Source organism: Atractosteus spatula, chromosome 7 (genome assembly GCF_055471065.1).
Source record: "Atractosteus spatula isolate fAtrSpa1 chromosome 7, fAtrSpa1.hap1, whole genome shotgun sequence".
NCBI lineage: Eukaryota > Metazoa > Chordata > Actinopteri > Semionotiformes > Lepisosteidae > Atractosteus > Atractosteus spatula.
Window position 1 is genome coordinate 37,814,464 of NC_142712.1, and position 14,528 is coordinate 37,828,991.

General features: G+C 42.7%; 1 protein-coding gene across 1 annotated transcript; it reads left to right on the forward strand.

The window, feature by feature from the left end:
- The first annotated feature begins 4,736 nt into the window (after positions 1 to 4,736).
- On the forward strand, positions 4,737 to 9,548 carry pim1 (Pim-1 proto-oncogene, serine/threonine kinase). Its single transcript, XM_088920561.1, has 6 exons — positions 4,737 to 5,168; positions 5,358 to 5,464; positions 5,630 to 5,680; positions 5,802 to 6,168; positions 7,482 to 7,658; positions 7,866 to 9,548. The coding sequence occupies exons 1-6, from the start codon at positions 5,093 to 5,095 to the stop codon at positions 8,036 to 8,038; spliced, it is 951 nt and encodes a 316-aa protein (XP_088776687.1). The 5' UTR covers positions 4,737 to 5,092; the 3' UTR covers positions 8,039 to 9,548.
- Positions 9,549 to 14,528: the final 4,980 nt, after the last annotated feature.

A 14,528-nucleotide genomic window follows, 5' to 3' on the forward strand; every position in this document is an offset into this window, starting at 1 on the left:
GTGGTTCCAAAATGTTTAAAGTGCAAATCGCATTGTCTGTTTCTACACTATTCAGCATGATTTGGCAAAAGACCAGAGAGAATAAATTTAAAATGACATTCCTTAAAGCAACTTGCAGTGATAATTAATTAACACCAATGCAGTGTTCCATAATCACTGTCATTAACACGTACATTGAGAACACAAAGAATATAAAAAAAGCTAGAGGTGGTCTTTCAGTCCATCTTGCTCAGTTGTAGCTTAGTAGATAACTGAAACTTTGTAGTAAGTGAATCCAAAGCTTATACCTGACATTTTTTTAAAAAGCCCAGAGTGTGGTGGCTCAAACCACCTGTTCCACACTCCCTCGATTCTTTGTTTAAAGAAGTCTTTTCTTTGGTCCATCCCTTTTTTCCTCCAGCAATGACCTCATGTCTGAGACTTTTGTGTTTCCTTTGCTGCTGCTTCTGTTTTTGTCCATACTCCTGTTTTGATAACCTCTATAAATTTGAATATTTGACTATGACTGAGAAAAAAACCATAAGACCCTGATGATTTATAGGTTTTAAGCCTCCCTGGCTCTTGTATATCCCACAAGTCAGTTGAGTTAAAATGACCCAATACTACTGCAGCTTCTTCTCTAATTTGGGGCATGTTAATAGTGTCCTCTATTGTAAACACTACTGTGAAATATTCACTTAGCATGTTTACTATATCTTTGTCAACTTCTATTATTAATGCCCTATTATCTCATGAACTATTTACTCAGGCTTTTATAGTTCTTTTACTGTTGTAGTACTGAGAAAAAGCATTGCATGACTTTTTTTTGCCTCTCTTGCAAAATTCTTTTCTGTCTCTTGGCAATTCTAATGTCTTTTGTTCAGCTGTGCCTGTAACTTGGCAAATTTGTTTTCTATCTTTGAATCTTGGGCTGTTTTAAGCAGTTGGTACAGCAATTTCTTCCTTCTGATTTTTTCTCTCAATTTTACCAGTAAACTATCTAGGCCATATAGTTTGTTCACTAGACATGGGCTTCATTGTTTTAGGGATGAGTTTGAGTTTTGCAAGGTAAGAAAAGTTACTACTGAGAGGACGCCACTTGGTCCATCTAGCCTACCTTCTAACAATATGCTTTTAAATTGTTTTTAAAGGAGATAGAGGACCGTTGAGGGAGACTCCCAGCTCTTCATACCTGTTTCTTGAAGATCCTGCTCTAACCATGAAGTGAGGAATAAATGATAAGTATTATTTTGCAGAAAGATTTGATACCTGTACCTGTGTCCACCCAATAATAACCAAGGTAGGAACCAGGCATCTAATTTAACAACAGTCCATGTTTGAATGTTACATGTTAAATGTTTGCTGTCAGTTATCCTGGATCTCAGTTTATGAATGGGATAATCATAAAATAATCTGAAGTCATTTGGTGAAAACTGCTGGTAAACAGTTTACTTAAATCACATAGTCAAACAATGCAGGGGCAGATCTAGACCATATGCATAGATATGCAGTAACTCCTCCCTCCTGTTTAAATGCCCCGCTCCCCCCAGAATCCCTAAGAGTTTTACAGGTCAAAAAGAGCGGAATTTTGGACACTTTTGTTGTCTTTTTCTGGATCTTCCCCTATAATCCTGTTCCCTGCCACTAATGAACACTTTTATCTGTGAGTGAATGGGGTGAACAATGAACAATGCATTTAGGAATCTAATCTAATGGAATAAGTTTGTTCAATTTAGTGTGAAAAGAGAAGATTGGGGAAACCCTTTGCCACAGCTGCCATTTCACCCCCATACACCTGTAAATCATCCTAATAGTGACTAGTCGCACAGGATACCGTTTAACGATTAAAACAGCACACCTTTGGGTCGCATCAAACGTAAGGAGGGGCAGCTTAAAGCCGGCCCGCCATACATCATTCTCTTAATTTCAGTGACATTTTCAAGAACTTGATTGCTATGGAAACTATGCTGAAACGACGGATCAATACTGGAAATGTCCTTCAAATCTTGCAGGCAGGCGTTTTAAAAGCCGTTTTCCGTGGTGCGGGGGTACATTGGTGATGACCAAAATGCCGCCTGCTGCGAGAGATGAATGCTGCCGGTTTGAGAGAAGGGCGTTAACAGCTATTAAATACTGGAGGATTGTGTGTGCTTTTACGCTGGTAATCTTATGATTTCTGAAGACTATTCCCAGACTGTTAAACTATTAAAGACGTTTAGACGCTGCCATTTGAGAAATGGAAACGATTTCCTTCTTCCAAGTGACCGGGACTATGGAGGTGTTGTTAAAAACCTCCTAGCAACATTTGAAATCCTTCTGCTTGCTTTCAACATTTAAACCCCTTCCCGCAACAGCCCAAACCGCCCTTTTCCCTTCAAGAAACTGCAACTGTTCCTCTCAATATCCCCCTCCCCAACGTCCTGAAAACAACGTAAAAAGGAGAGGAGGGGGTGGGTCACAGAATTCCTGATCCGACTGCGAAACTTTGTGTCTTTAAATTTTTTTTCAGCAGCGACCTCTGTCTACGAATTAATAACAAAAAAAGAGAGAGACTACTGATGTTTCTTGTTTTTTCTCCCAAACCCGATGGGCGGGGAATGCGGTGCCTTTTTATCTCTCATTCCCACATCCTGCGCGACCGAGAAAAAGGCGGGCCACCCAGTTCGAAAGAATCCGTGGAATGCGTCTATCTTCTATAGCAGCAGTCAAAAGACAGATTAGGATCGCCTGTTGGAGCTGTTCGCCCTTCCCAAATAAAGAAAAAGGTCACAAAGACGATATACTGGATCATTTGCATGTGTGTCTGTGTCTTTTTTGTTGTCTCTATGATTTTTTTCCATACAAAACTGGAAAAAGGAACAGGGCGCCGCAAAACCGTGCCTTAAGTTTTAAAGCGTACGCCCCTTCATTTTTTCACACCATCGCACAGGCGCACCATTTGTCTGCGGGAAGTGCGGGGCGCGGAATGGTGTCTCTTTCTGAAGACCCTTAGTAAAGCCCACCCGAGGTAAAAAAGGGAGCCTTTCTGTGACGGTTGTCTGATAACTCACGACCCCACCGCACACACACTCCAGCAGCCCCCAGCAACTCAGTAGGTTACTTGAGGTGATAAAACGTAATTACACTCAATCGCCCTTCAGCGCCTTATTTACATAGGAATGCAGCAGTCGTCTTTTGAAATAAAGCCACTAGTTATATACCGGGTGAACTAGCTTTCGTGCGCGCCTACTTGTCCGCCCTTTTTAAATACGTACATTTGTAATAATTTTATGGCAGTTATTTTTAATTAATTCAATATTGGATCGAATTTTACCCTTTTTTGCATTACCGATAACAATACTGCATTAAGTGCAGGTACCGGCGGGGACATTATTAGGGTGTTACTTCCAGTAATTCCTCTTTTTATGAGATTACAGGCATCTAAACGTTTTATAGATTATCCATAAAAAATGTCTACGCGAGCTCGGGTTATTAGATTGATGGGTTGGAGGACAGTGGTGCTTTAGTGCTTATAATTAAGGCTCTATTTTTGCGCCATTAAATTTTTATAAGGGTTACTTTAATTTACAATTTATTTTTTAAGCGTTGTGGATTTTCCTGCAAACCACAATAACAACCACCCAATAGCCAAAAACTGTCGCTGGCTTCTGCAGGAAAGTCACATGATAAAGGGGCTTCCTCCTTCCTTAATTCGTAGCATCAAGGAGTTCGGATTTTGTGCTCTAAAATGCCGGTTTCAGATTTTGAAACATGTTAATGCTAACTTTGTTGTGATTTATTTCTTAATCTTATTTTTTATTGCGAGTCATATTTACATAGTACTTTTAGCTGTATTTCCCCCAGTTAATACAGGTATTAATACTAAATCACTGGGATCATGCTGCAATCCTAAACTTCGCAGTAAAGCTAAATCCTTTGCTTTTAGTTCCTCGTCCTCTGACTTCCTGCTCTAAACACCTGGAATACGGGGTATCCGGATCAGAGTTGTAGAAGCGTGAGCGTGCTTGTCTGAGACCGAGGTCGCAATGCGAACTATTCTGTTATTTTGGGTTATCGGTTTTATTTTGCTGCTGAACGTGTATGTGTTTATTCAGCCTGTGCTGCTCATACACAGGCACAGTGGCCATGCCTAAACCAAGATCAGTAATCAAACGTAGTACTGATAAGTAGTTGCTAAAACTCGCATCCACACGCTAGAGAAACAATGCTGTCTGTTCCGTCTGCATGTCCCGCCAATACGTGTCCCCTTGCAGCAGGGACAGCAGCATCCCCTTTATGATTTGCAGCTTTAGTTGAGGAACAGCAGCAAACACGCTGCTAAACACAACGGACTTTTAAAATATATGCATATATTTGCATCAAAGTAATTTACTTCTACACGCACGCCTGGATGCGTTTGTTACAACGGGGGGTATTTCTGCAGATTATAGAAGGAAAACCCGGGACGTCCCGAACAATACCACCAAAGCTTTAGAAAACAACAAAAAAAACGTTTTTGGTGCAACGGCATTTTTTTGTCTGGGTTTATATATATATTCTTTTGGCGCGTTTTAATTCCCGCCACGTCGAGTCTAGCCGGAGCCCATTCTGTTCTCCTTTTTCCCTTTATTTGTACGTATGATTGACGTGCATGTTGAAGAAGGTGCCTGTCGCTGATTGGCCGCGGCAGGTCCAGGGGGCGGAGCAAAGGTCTGTGAATCCGCAATAGCCTCTCCCTTTTACTACGGGTATATTAGTCTGTTGCCACCGGATTTCAAACAGTAGTGAAAGCCGGTTGTCGTGGTGGTAACAGCACGGCCGCGACGCATTATCATTATTGTTATTATTATTACTATTTATTTTGGGTTGCTTTCTAATTTATATTTTTTTGCTGCCTTTGGATTTTTGTACTTGAATTTCCACTGGACTTTTTTTTGTTTTGGTGGAGATTATAAAAAAGCGAATCAAGGACGGCTCCTCCTCGCTTTGATGAAAAGGGATATCTTGTGCATTTGTTCCCGCAACGTGGACCCCTGAGTCCAGTCGCTTCACACGCGAGCAAGGAGAAAAGACCCCCCGACGCGCGGCTACTCGTGATATTTCTTGAACCGAAGACCCTGCTGGAATTTAAGGAATGCTGCTGTCCAAGTTGAACACCTTTGCTCACATCTCCACCGTGGATATGCCGGCGAAAATCCAGCTTCAACAAGGTTAGCAAATTAAAGTACGGATATCCATTTTCTCAAGCCTAAGGATGCCGACTTCATGCGTGGTCAGAGTGTAACTCGGCGTCACTCTAAGCAAAAGCGGGACGACCACGAACCGGCAGATAACACAACTGCAAAGCTAAAATCCAAATCAGAGGATTTAAATCCATGTTTTGTGTTTTATTTTAACAGTGAAGGAACGAGAGCCGTTCGAGAAAGTGTACCAGGTCGGCTCAGTGCTGGGAAGCGGCGGTTTCGGGACTGTCTATGCTGGTCTAAGGATTGCTGACGGAGCGCCGGTAGGTTTTTAAATTATGCATCAGGTTTTTAACATTAAAGATAATATTGTACGTATTTTTGCATATATGCGTCCAGGCTTTCTAATTATAAAAAATAACCTGGGAATACATCTTTGAAATTTAGTATTAAACCGAGGTACTAATAGACTGAATTCTTATTTACAGGTTGCTATCAAGCATGTGGCGAAGGACCGGGTGTCCGAATGGGGTGAACTGGTAAGGAGAAAATATATATTTTTTAAAACCGGAATATGAGTATTTCACATATAACGATTTATAAAATACGTCTGGAAAATATAACTATAACTAAAACTGTCGTTTTCTGTCCTTTTTGCAGCCAAATGGTTCTCGGGTGCCCATGGAAGTTTTGCTGTTGAAAAAGGTGGGAACCGGTTTTCGGGGTGTCATCAAGATGATGGACTGGTACGAACGGCCGGACAGCTTTATTATTGTCATGGAGCGACCCGAGCACGTCAAGGACCTCTTTGACTTCATCACCGAAAAGGGAGCCCTGCCCGAGGAGCTGGCGAGGAACTTTTTCCGGCAGGTTTTGGAAGCGGTCCGGCACTGCAACAACTGCGGCGTCGTGCACCGCGACATTAAGGACGAGAATATTCTCATCGACCTGCGGACCGGCGAGATGAAGCTGATCGATTTCGGGTCGGGGGCGCTCCTGAAGGACACCGTCTACACCGATTTCGACGGTAAGCAGCTGGGTTTCACCTTTCAGAATTATTTTGTTAAAAAAAGCCCGACTCGATGGGGATGCCGTGGCTGCCGTGTGCCCGCGAAGCTGAGACCGTAACAGTAGACAGTCATTGTATTTTTTTCTCGTCTTTTTGGGCTAGTTTATGGGTTGCGAATGGTTCCGAGGCTGTTTTTATTGCGATCTTGAAGTGTAGCATCTCACGAGAGAGCCGGGGTTTGTTTATATTTTACGAGGCGAGGAAACACTGACCGTTCACGCTCCGCGGCCGTTGTCAGTGCTACCGCTGGGGGGCGCTGTCCCGTTGCCATGACGCAGTGTTTATGTCGGAGTTTCAAGCCGGTTGGCTTATGCTTGGGTATCGGGTCGTGGGGACGCGTTGCCGGTCTGTTTTCAAAACAAAAGATCCAGCTCCACCCCGCCCACCTACCCACCCCACCCTTAAAACCGATTTAAAAAAATCCCGAGTGGGTTTTTTTTTTGTTTCTTTGATTGTTTTTAGAATCAAATGCTTAGCTTTTTGACGCTACGTTTCCCGTTGGAGGTTGGTTTAGGGGATTAATGATTCATTAACGAAATACCGCACAAACACTGTGGGATAGAATTCCCCGGGATAGAATTAATACCTGTTAATTCCGAAATTGGAGTGTTTTGAAATCGGAGATCTTAGTGAGGTATCAGGCGCCCGGCTTCGGTGTCGGGGGGGGGGGTTAAGGTTTCTTTTTTACCGGGTGATTGGCAGTGCGACTGAACAAGACACTGCCTGAACCGGGGACAACAGCACTGTCTTGTATGTGCGCAAATCTTCATTTTTTTTCTGCGTGTATGTTTGTAAAAAATACGTTGAAATTACTTTCTCCTCAATTAGAACCTGCGTTTTAGATGTATTCAGAGCTTGTACTTCAGCGTCTCCTGCCCCGTTTTAAAATACGTCACGACCGAGCCTTCACAAACGAAACAGAAAAGCCTTTGTTTATTTTGACTGGTCTAGCCGCCCTCCGAAGAGCGCCAAGTTTCCTGTATCAGAGTGCTGGCTGGTTGGCTGCGGCCGTTGCTCGGCTGTGTTTTGGTTGTAGCGCCACCGCTCGGAGGGAAGCGGCGCCTTTTACAACTCAAAGTTTGTAAACAACGTCACATGGCAACCCGGTCTCCCACACGCCCTCGAGCTCGGGACTCCGCCAACCCGCTTCCGCCGGAGCGCGCGCGGGCTTTGTGTTTGCGGCGGCTGTTATCTGGCTCGCAGCTATGAGCAGATCCGGTTTAAGCATTTCAGCTGAAGTTTTAATGACTGTTCTGTTTTTTTTTTAATAGGTACTCGAGTGTACAGTCCTCCAGAATGGATCAAGTACCACAGATACCACGGCAGATCGGCGACGGTGTGGTCGTTGGGGGTCTTGCTGTACGACATGGTCTGTGGGGACATCCCCTTTGAACAGGACGAAGAGATCTTGAGGGGACAGGTGCTCTTCAGGAGGAGAATCTCAGCAGGTGAGCCCCTTTTTATTGAACACACAGGTCTTCAGCCTTGCTTTAGGTCAAATGCTAGTAAAAGATAACCATTCGATATCACACCAGAATTAAAAAAAAGTTTTAGGTTATAGAGGGGTGGGGGAAAATTCTAGAAGGTAATAATTTTGACAGTGTGCTGGCAAGTGAATAACGCAGTCATGTGCCCTTTTTTTTGTGCCCCTGCAGAATGTCAGCAGCTCATCAAGCTGTGCCTGTCTCTGCGGCCCTCGGAGCGCCCGTCCTTTGAGGATATCATCAACCACCCGTGGATGCAGGGCGCCTCCGTGCCCGCGGACTCCACCGAGATCAGACTGCACAGCCTGACCCACGAGCCCACGTCCTTCACTGCCAGCGATTAACCAATAACCCCAGTTTAACAAAACAAAAGAGACTATACTATTTAGTAATAGGCGGCATATTTATATAATACTGTAGTCAAAGACGTGGCGGGGAGGAAGACGCTTGCCGGAACCGAGCAAGTTTGGACGGTGCTGGGGGAGGCCTTAGGAGCCGAGGGGAAATACCTGCCCGTCCCCTGCTCACCTGTACGGGGAGGATCATTCGAGAGAGAACCGACCACCTGCGCCTCTGTCGACACGGTGAGGAGGGGAGAAGGCCGCCCAGCCGCCCCCCCTCCCTCATTCCTCCTCAACCAGACTGATCTTTTTTGAGTCTATGCACCGCATAGCTGTTTACTACGGCTGCTTTCGGATTCCAGAGCGCCGCGGCGGGCTCTGGGCGTCGATCCTTATTGTACCACAAGGGCATACATCCGATGAAGTTAAAACCACAAAGGACCAGGGACTGTTCCGGTAGTACTGTAACCCACCTGACCACCTACTAATAGCCACAGCTACTACAGAACGAACATGCACTTCAGCACAGTGCGTGGGGGGGGGGAAGATAGAGAAGCCTGACATTGAAAACAAATCATTAAAGAGTGCCTTCTATGCGAGTTCGATCGTCAAGGACTGTGAAAAATACTTGAAATTGTTATACCGCTTTGTTCCTTAACTGGACTTTTTTGCTTCCGTCTCTTGCTCATTTGGCGGGCCCCCCGTTGTCTGGGTGTCTGCACCCCTCTGCACTCCCATTATCAATCGCAACCGGGTGACCTCATCAACTTCTGTGCAAACTCCAAGCTGACAAGACTGACCTCAGTTTACTCTCCTTTTCACATTTCTAGCCTCATCTGATCGCCCTGAAGCCATGGCACGCTGGGACAAAGTCATAAATGCACAAGCAATGCAACCACAATAACAAAAAACTACACTTTTTTTTGTTTGTAAATCTGTGTATATATGTACATTTTTTTGTTGCTTTCAATTCCACTATGGAGCAGTTGTATAAAGTTTTTTTTTATTTATTTGTGTGAATTTTTTTCCAACAGGATTTGTGGGATTATTTATTTATTTATGCGGAAGTGTGTCTTCTGCACACGTTTTCATTCCACAATGAATTTGAAGGGCCCACAGATTGTTTTTAATATTTTTTTACCATATTTATGGTTTGAAATGTAAAATTCAGTTTGTTTTTGAACAATTTGACTTTATGTGCGCATGTAAATACCTTTCCGGGCACTGGTTTTCAATGCATGGTGTACTGAATGTGTACTGAACAGGTAAAAGAAAAACGATTCGGTTTTGTTTACCTAATTAATATCTTTTTTAAAAATGTCTGCCGTGCATTTGTATGGGTCGAAAGTATCCCGATGAGTTTTTTCTTTTTTTTTTTGTACATATTTGTCTTTACACTAGCAGTTGCATGAATGCAGCTTGGATTTTTTTGTCCTTTGAATTAGAATTGTAAATTATACTAGAATAAAAATTATTTTTATACAATTTCAATAAATATTTTTTTTGGCCTTAACTTTTTGACTCCTCTCTCATTTGATTGTGATCTTGTAGTTTCTTGTGTTTTATGTACTATTAATACTTAATTATGATTAAACTTTATGGAAAGATAAAATCACAAGCTGAGACCAACTTGTCACCCTGCACTGATGCTTAAATTCGCCAGAAGTGATGGAAGTTGTTAATTCACCAGTATAAAAATATATTGAGCTTTTTTGCATTGCTGGTATACAGTGTGGCCTTTAATTAAACTAATTGGCAACCTTAAGCCACACAACATAACTCAATTAAAACACAGGCTCTGTAATCGGCTTAGGTAGTTGGTGTCACATGAGTTTGAAAGGCTTTTTGCCAGATCCCTCTCAAGAGCTCATGGTGAACATTAATGCAATTTATTATTTAAGCAAGTTTTGAATTGAAAATGGTTAATCACATAACTGAAAATAGCACAAAATAACAAAGGAATGTAATCAAACCTCTAAAAATTTAGTTTGAACAGTTAATTTACTTTAGTCTAAACTGAAGTCCTAATGAAAACAAAGCCACAATAGAGAAGGCAGAAGAAAACCAAACTCGCATATGTAAATGCAGTAAGAACTTTTGTTTCTAATAAAGCCCATTGTGGCCACTACTCTTTATGGTAATCATCTTTAGGCAGGCAGTATAGTATCGTTTGCTGAAAGAGACCATTTTAATTGAGAAGGGGGAGGAAAAAACTAGACAATTACCATATGCTGAAGCGCAGAAGTAGTCTGTAGTGCTACAGACTGAGCTGATGTCTCTCTTTAAATCCAGTTATCAAAACTTTGATTATGCTCTTATCTGCTTATCTGGATAAACATGTACAAGTTTAATCAAAGAAGATTAAAGTACTGGAGGCACGGGCTTTGTTGGCGTAATCCTCATGTCTCTAACAACTGGGTGCACTGCTTCTTACCTGCAGTTGTCACAAAGGGTCTCTTGTGTGCTAATCATTGGTGTGCTCAAAGCAGGAGGAATTCCTGCACAAGCATCAGCCAGAATTCAGTCATATCCAGGGCCTAAAAATGTGATCAGGTTCTTAAGTAACAGCTATTGAGGTCACAGTTAATGGCACCCACGGTGAACCGTGTTCTCGACTCCGTATTTGCTAAGCACGTTTAACAATGTCACCATTTCGTCTAGAGCGTGCGTTCTGCTCAAACCCTATAGGACAGGCGGAGGATTTCGGAAGGTAGCTTCGGGGGCCTCCCCTGTGGCTCAGCTGGTAAGCGCTCACGCCAAAACATCGCAATTTCAAGCTTGGGACACGTCACGAGTTACCCGTGACCAGAATTTCCCAAACGGCGGTCCACAGTTGGCTCAGCTTTCTCTGGGGTAAAGATGGTATGAGTCAAAAAAGGCGCTCTCTGCTCTGAGCAAAACAGTGACCCTTGGTCCTGCATATTTGCAGAGATGCCAGTAAGGTACACATGTCTCCTCTCATCAGTATCGGACTTCCTATATGCCTCTATGGAGCCTGCAGGAGGTCAGATGAATGACTAGATGGGTGGGCGTGTCGTAGGTCAGAGAAGAGTGTGGAAGTATTCTAGTGTACAGAGGGAGATCGGGGGTGGCCCTGCTACTCAGCAGCTACTGAGTAGAGCTGGAGCAGGTGCGATTTCAGACCTATCCACAAGCGACATCTTGATTTGGGTACCGGTGCACAAAGAGAATGCAAGAGGAGACGCTGAGATTGAAGAAGGGGGTTAGATGAGGACACGGGCAGCTCCGTGTGGGGTCAGAGTAGAGGGCCTTAGATAAAGCAGAAGTGGCTCTACCATTTCCCATCTGTGACGCATCTATTCAGCTTGTTGGCAGAGCGGGGAAATGAAACCGAGAGGAGCTTTGTTATTCAAGATCAGAAGGTGATTGACTGATTGAGGCCTGTGCAGGATTCACCCTGCTCATGAATTTGCCATGGTGTGCCATGAAAACCTCCAACTCCCACCACGTCCACTTACAGGCTTTACTGTGAATTGGGAAGGGGAAGTGCTATGCCACTGATCCTTAAAGTGGGGGATCTATATCACACCAATATAGTTGCCCAGGTGCAAAGCCCTCCTCGTGCTGCTACAAGAGCCTGGCCATGGCTCCTGCCCCAACGCATAGAGGAAGAGTAATGCAGGACAGAGCTCAGGTCCTCTCCTTGTCCATCCAGCAGATCCTAAGTTGTTCTGGTGAGCACTTCAAGCAAACAATATCCTATTAGGTTTAGACATCAAGGTTCCTTGTATTTTCTCTTTCCATAGAACCACAAACTAAACCCACAGGAGGTTTTTTTTTCCCTTCCATGTGGAGCATTTGCTTCTAAAAGAGTGGCTATGGACATGCTGGTTCTTACTGCTGCCACCAAAACTCTTTGCTTGACTGGGGTGTCGGTGGAATTGTCTCCTCCTGGCTGTTTCGCTTCTGTTCAATCCTCCTTCCGCATGCTCCTGCAGTCCAGGACACACAAAGCTGCTGGGGGGGCTGCCCGGACTAAAGTCTCTGTAATCCTCTTCTTCAGACTATGAGAAATTACATGCAGGGAAGCCTGCATCGGACAGGTAAAAAAAAAAACTGCCGCTTGTTTCTTGCCTGCTTTTGCTTTCTACACTAACACCACAGAGAACCATGGCTGCACCTCTAGAGTCACTTTCAACTCCACCTTGCGTGAAAGGATGTCTGTTGGGTAACCTTTGACGGTTTAAATTGGAATTCCATTGTACTCTAGAGCAGGGGTTCCCAACCTTTTTTGTCAGCTGAACCTCTTCAACCTAAATTATTTGCCTCAAGTGCCCCCTTGAGATTTTAACTAAATCAAACCTTTCAATAAATGTAGATAAATGCTACAGCAACTTAACATGCTTAACATGCTTCTTTTCACTTTGTGAAATATTAATATTACCACTGTTGTTTTTCTTATTCTTATTATTACATTTACTATTTAAATTGACATTGACGTTTCCATCACAATCTCATGAACCCCCTGCAGTACCGTCACAAACCCCCGGTTGGGAACCCCTGCTCTAGAGTGACATTTTTCAATTGCTTTACTCCATGGCTAAATCCAAGATACAGGGACAGGGTTAGAATATTACTGAGGGTATGGCCATGTTCAGCTAGTCCATAGTCAGAGTCATTCTGTAGGGTTTTCTCTGTAATTTGTTCAGCATGGCAGATGCATTCTGTCTCAGGACAGAGGAATGAAGGGGTTGCCATTAGTGAGCTAGGCTTACCAGCTCAAGTCCTGGCTCTTCAAAAGGAAAAATAGAACTTCTGGGTTCTGTTCTGAACTGTGGTGGTATTCCTGTGGGTGAAAAACAGCAGCATGGTCGTGAATTTAAGCACAGAGTCACCTGTATGAAAACAGAACAAGCTGTATTTGCCTAACATCATTGTCACCCTCTCCTTTGCTCCACCTTTTGACCCACAAAGGTGTAGTATACCACATTTCCATCGTGTAAAAGCACTGCTGTATGTTCTTTATCATGCTTCACTACAATTGCAGACTTATATATTGGCACCTTGCATCTAAAATCAAGTTATTCACCAATTTACTAAGAGTGGCCTTTATCAGTTGTGAAACTATATTTATTCTCAGTGAGGTACCATCTAGATTTATTTCTTTAAGGTGCCTTGGATTGAAAGGCTTTCTATAAAAGATTTTAATTATGAGAAAACAATAGGATTTTAAAACTGCTACTAGTCAGAGTTGGCTGTTTTCTAACTAGCAAATAAATTTGCCGTGTATATGCCAAAATAACAACATGAAATGCTCATTACTACTCATTAAATGCTCAAGTGGCTGACAGACACCATATGGAAACACTTCATATGATAATACTCATCATATGAACTATTAGTATCTGATTACTAACATAATTTTGAAAATTACAATGTTTTAAATACATTTACTGCAGTACTAAACTAGCATTTCATCTCTATTCCTGTTTGTTTTTTTAATTTTCACTTCTGAAGATGGAATCTGGGAAATTCATAGAATGAAATGAAATAAGTAGAATCTTATTTAAGAAAATTCTTAGGAAAGATGTAAAGAAAATAAATACTTTGTTTTGTTAGGAACATTTTTAGGAAGTGTACTCCACTGTATATAAAACATGCACTAAAAATACTGGTGAGAGAGAACATGTTAAGTGTTTTGTATACTGTGTAAAGGTGTGTGGTTCTTGTAAAACGCGTGGCTGAGGACTGTTATGATAAATACCTGATGTAGCACAGGGAAAGGGCTCAGTACTGAGAAAGAGTGCCTTAGATGAGGATAGGTTGACACATGGCAGTGTAGATCTTTTCACAGTTTGGCACTTTTCAACAGCAGTCTCAAGTCCATTTCCAAGATGTTTTTTTTTCAAACTGAGCAGTCAATGAAACACTTAACCTATTTGTTTTTTGGACACATATAGGATTTTTCTTAAGGTAGAGGTGCCTATATAACAACAGTTGGACTAGTTAGACACATTACCACATGGCAGTTAATTAAATAAGTAGATTGACTATGAGAGCTCAGGAAGAATACAAATCAGAAGAAGCTGGAGATGGTGATCGGTTTTTAGGTTTCTTTTCTGGTACAACTACCAGAATCAGGGGAGAATGTAGGAGAGACAAAACGAGGGAGGGGGCTATCTCTCACTCAACAGTAGGAAAGGGTCACCTTTCTAAACCTGTAGAGCAAGTTATACTGGATCTTCATCTCAACATTCAAGACCATTTACTACTACTAATTTATTACTGACTCTTTTACCCAAAGTAGCTTACATTTGCACCCATTTATATAGCTGGGTAGTTTACTGTAACAATTCGGGTGGAGCACCATGCTCACCTGTATAACTGCAGTGTCTCACCTGGGATTTGAACCCAGAACCCCTCCAGTAATTAATGCAGAACACTGACACTCTCTGCCTTATTGACTTCAGTTAAAAGCCTCTGATAAAGCTGACAGCACCACTCCCTGACTGTGGTGCAATTTATGAGACAG

What these genes read in the sequence shown, in the direction of transcription:
- pim1 (XM_088920561.1), top strand. Translation starts at nt 5,093, where the DNA reads ATGCTGCTGTCCAAGTTGAACACCTTTGCTCACATCTCCACCGTGGAT. An exon ending in TGTCCGAATGGGGTGAACTG is followed by an intron (nt 5,681 to 5,801) that starts GTAAGGAGAAAA and finishes TCCTTTTTGCAG; the next exon opens with CCAAATGGTTCTCGGGTGCC. An exon ending in CGTCTACACCGATTTCGACG is followed by an intron (nt 6,169 to 7,481) that starts GTAAGCAGCTGG and finishes TTTTTTTAATAG; the next exon opens with GTACTCGAGTGTACAGTCCT.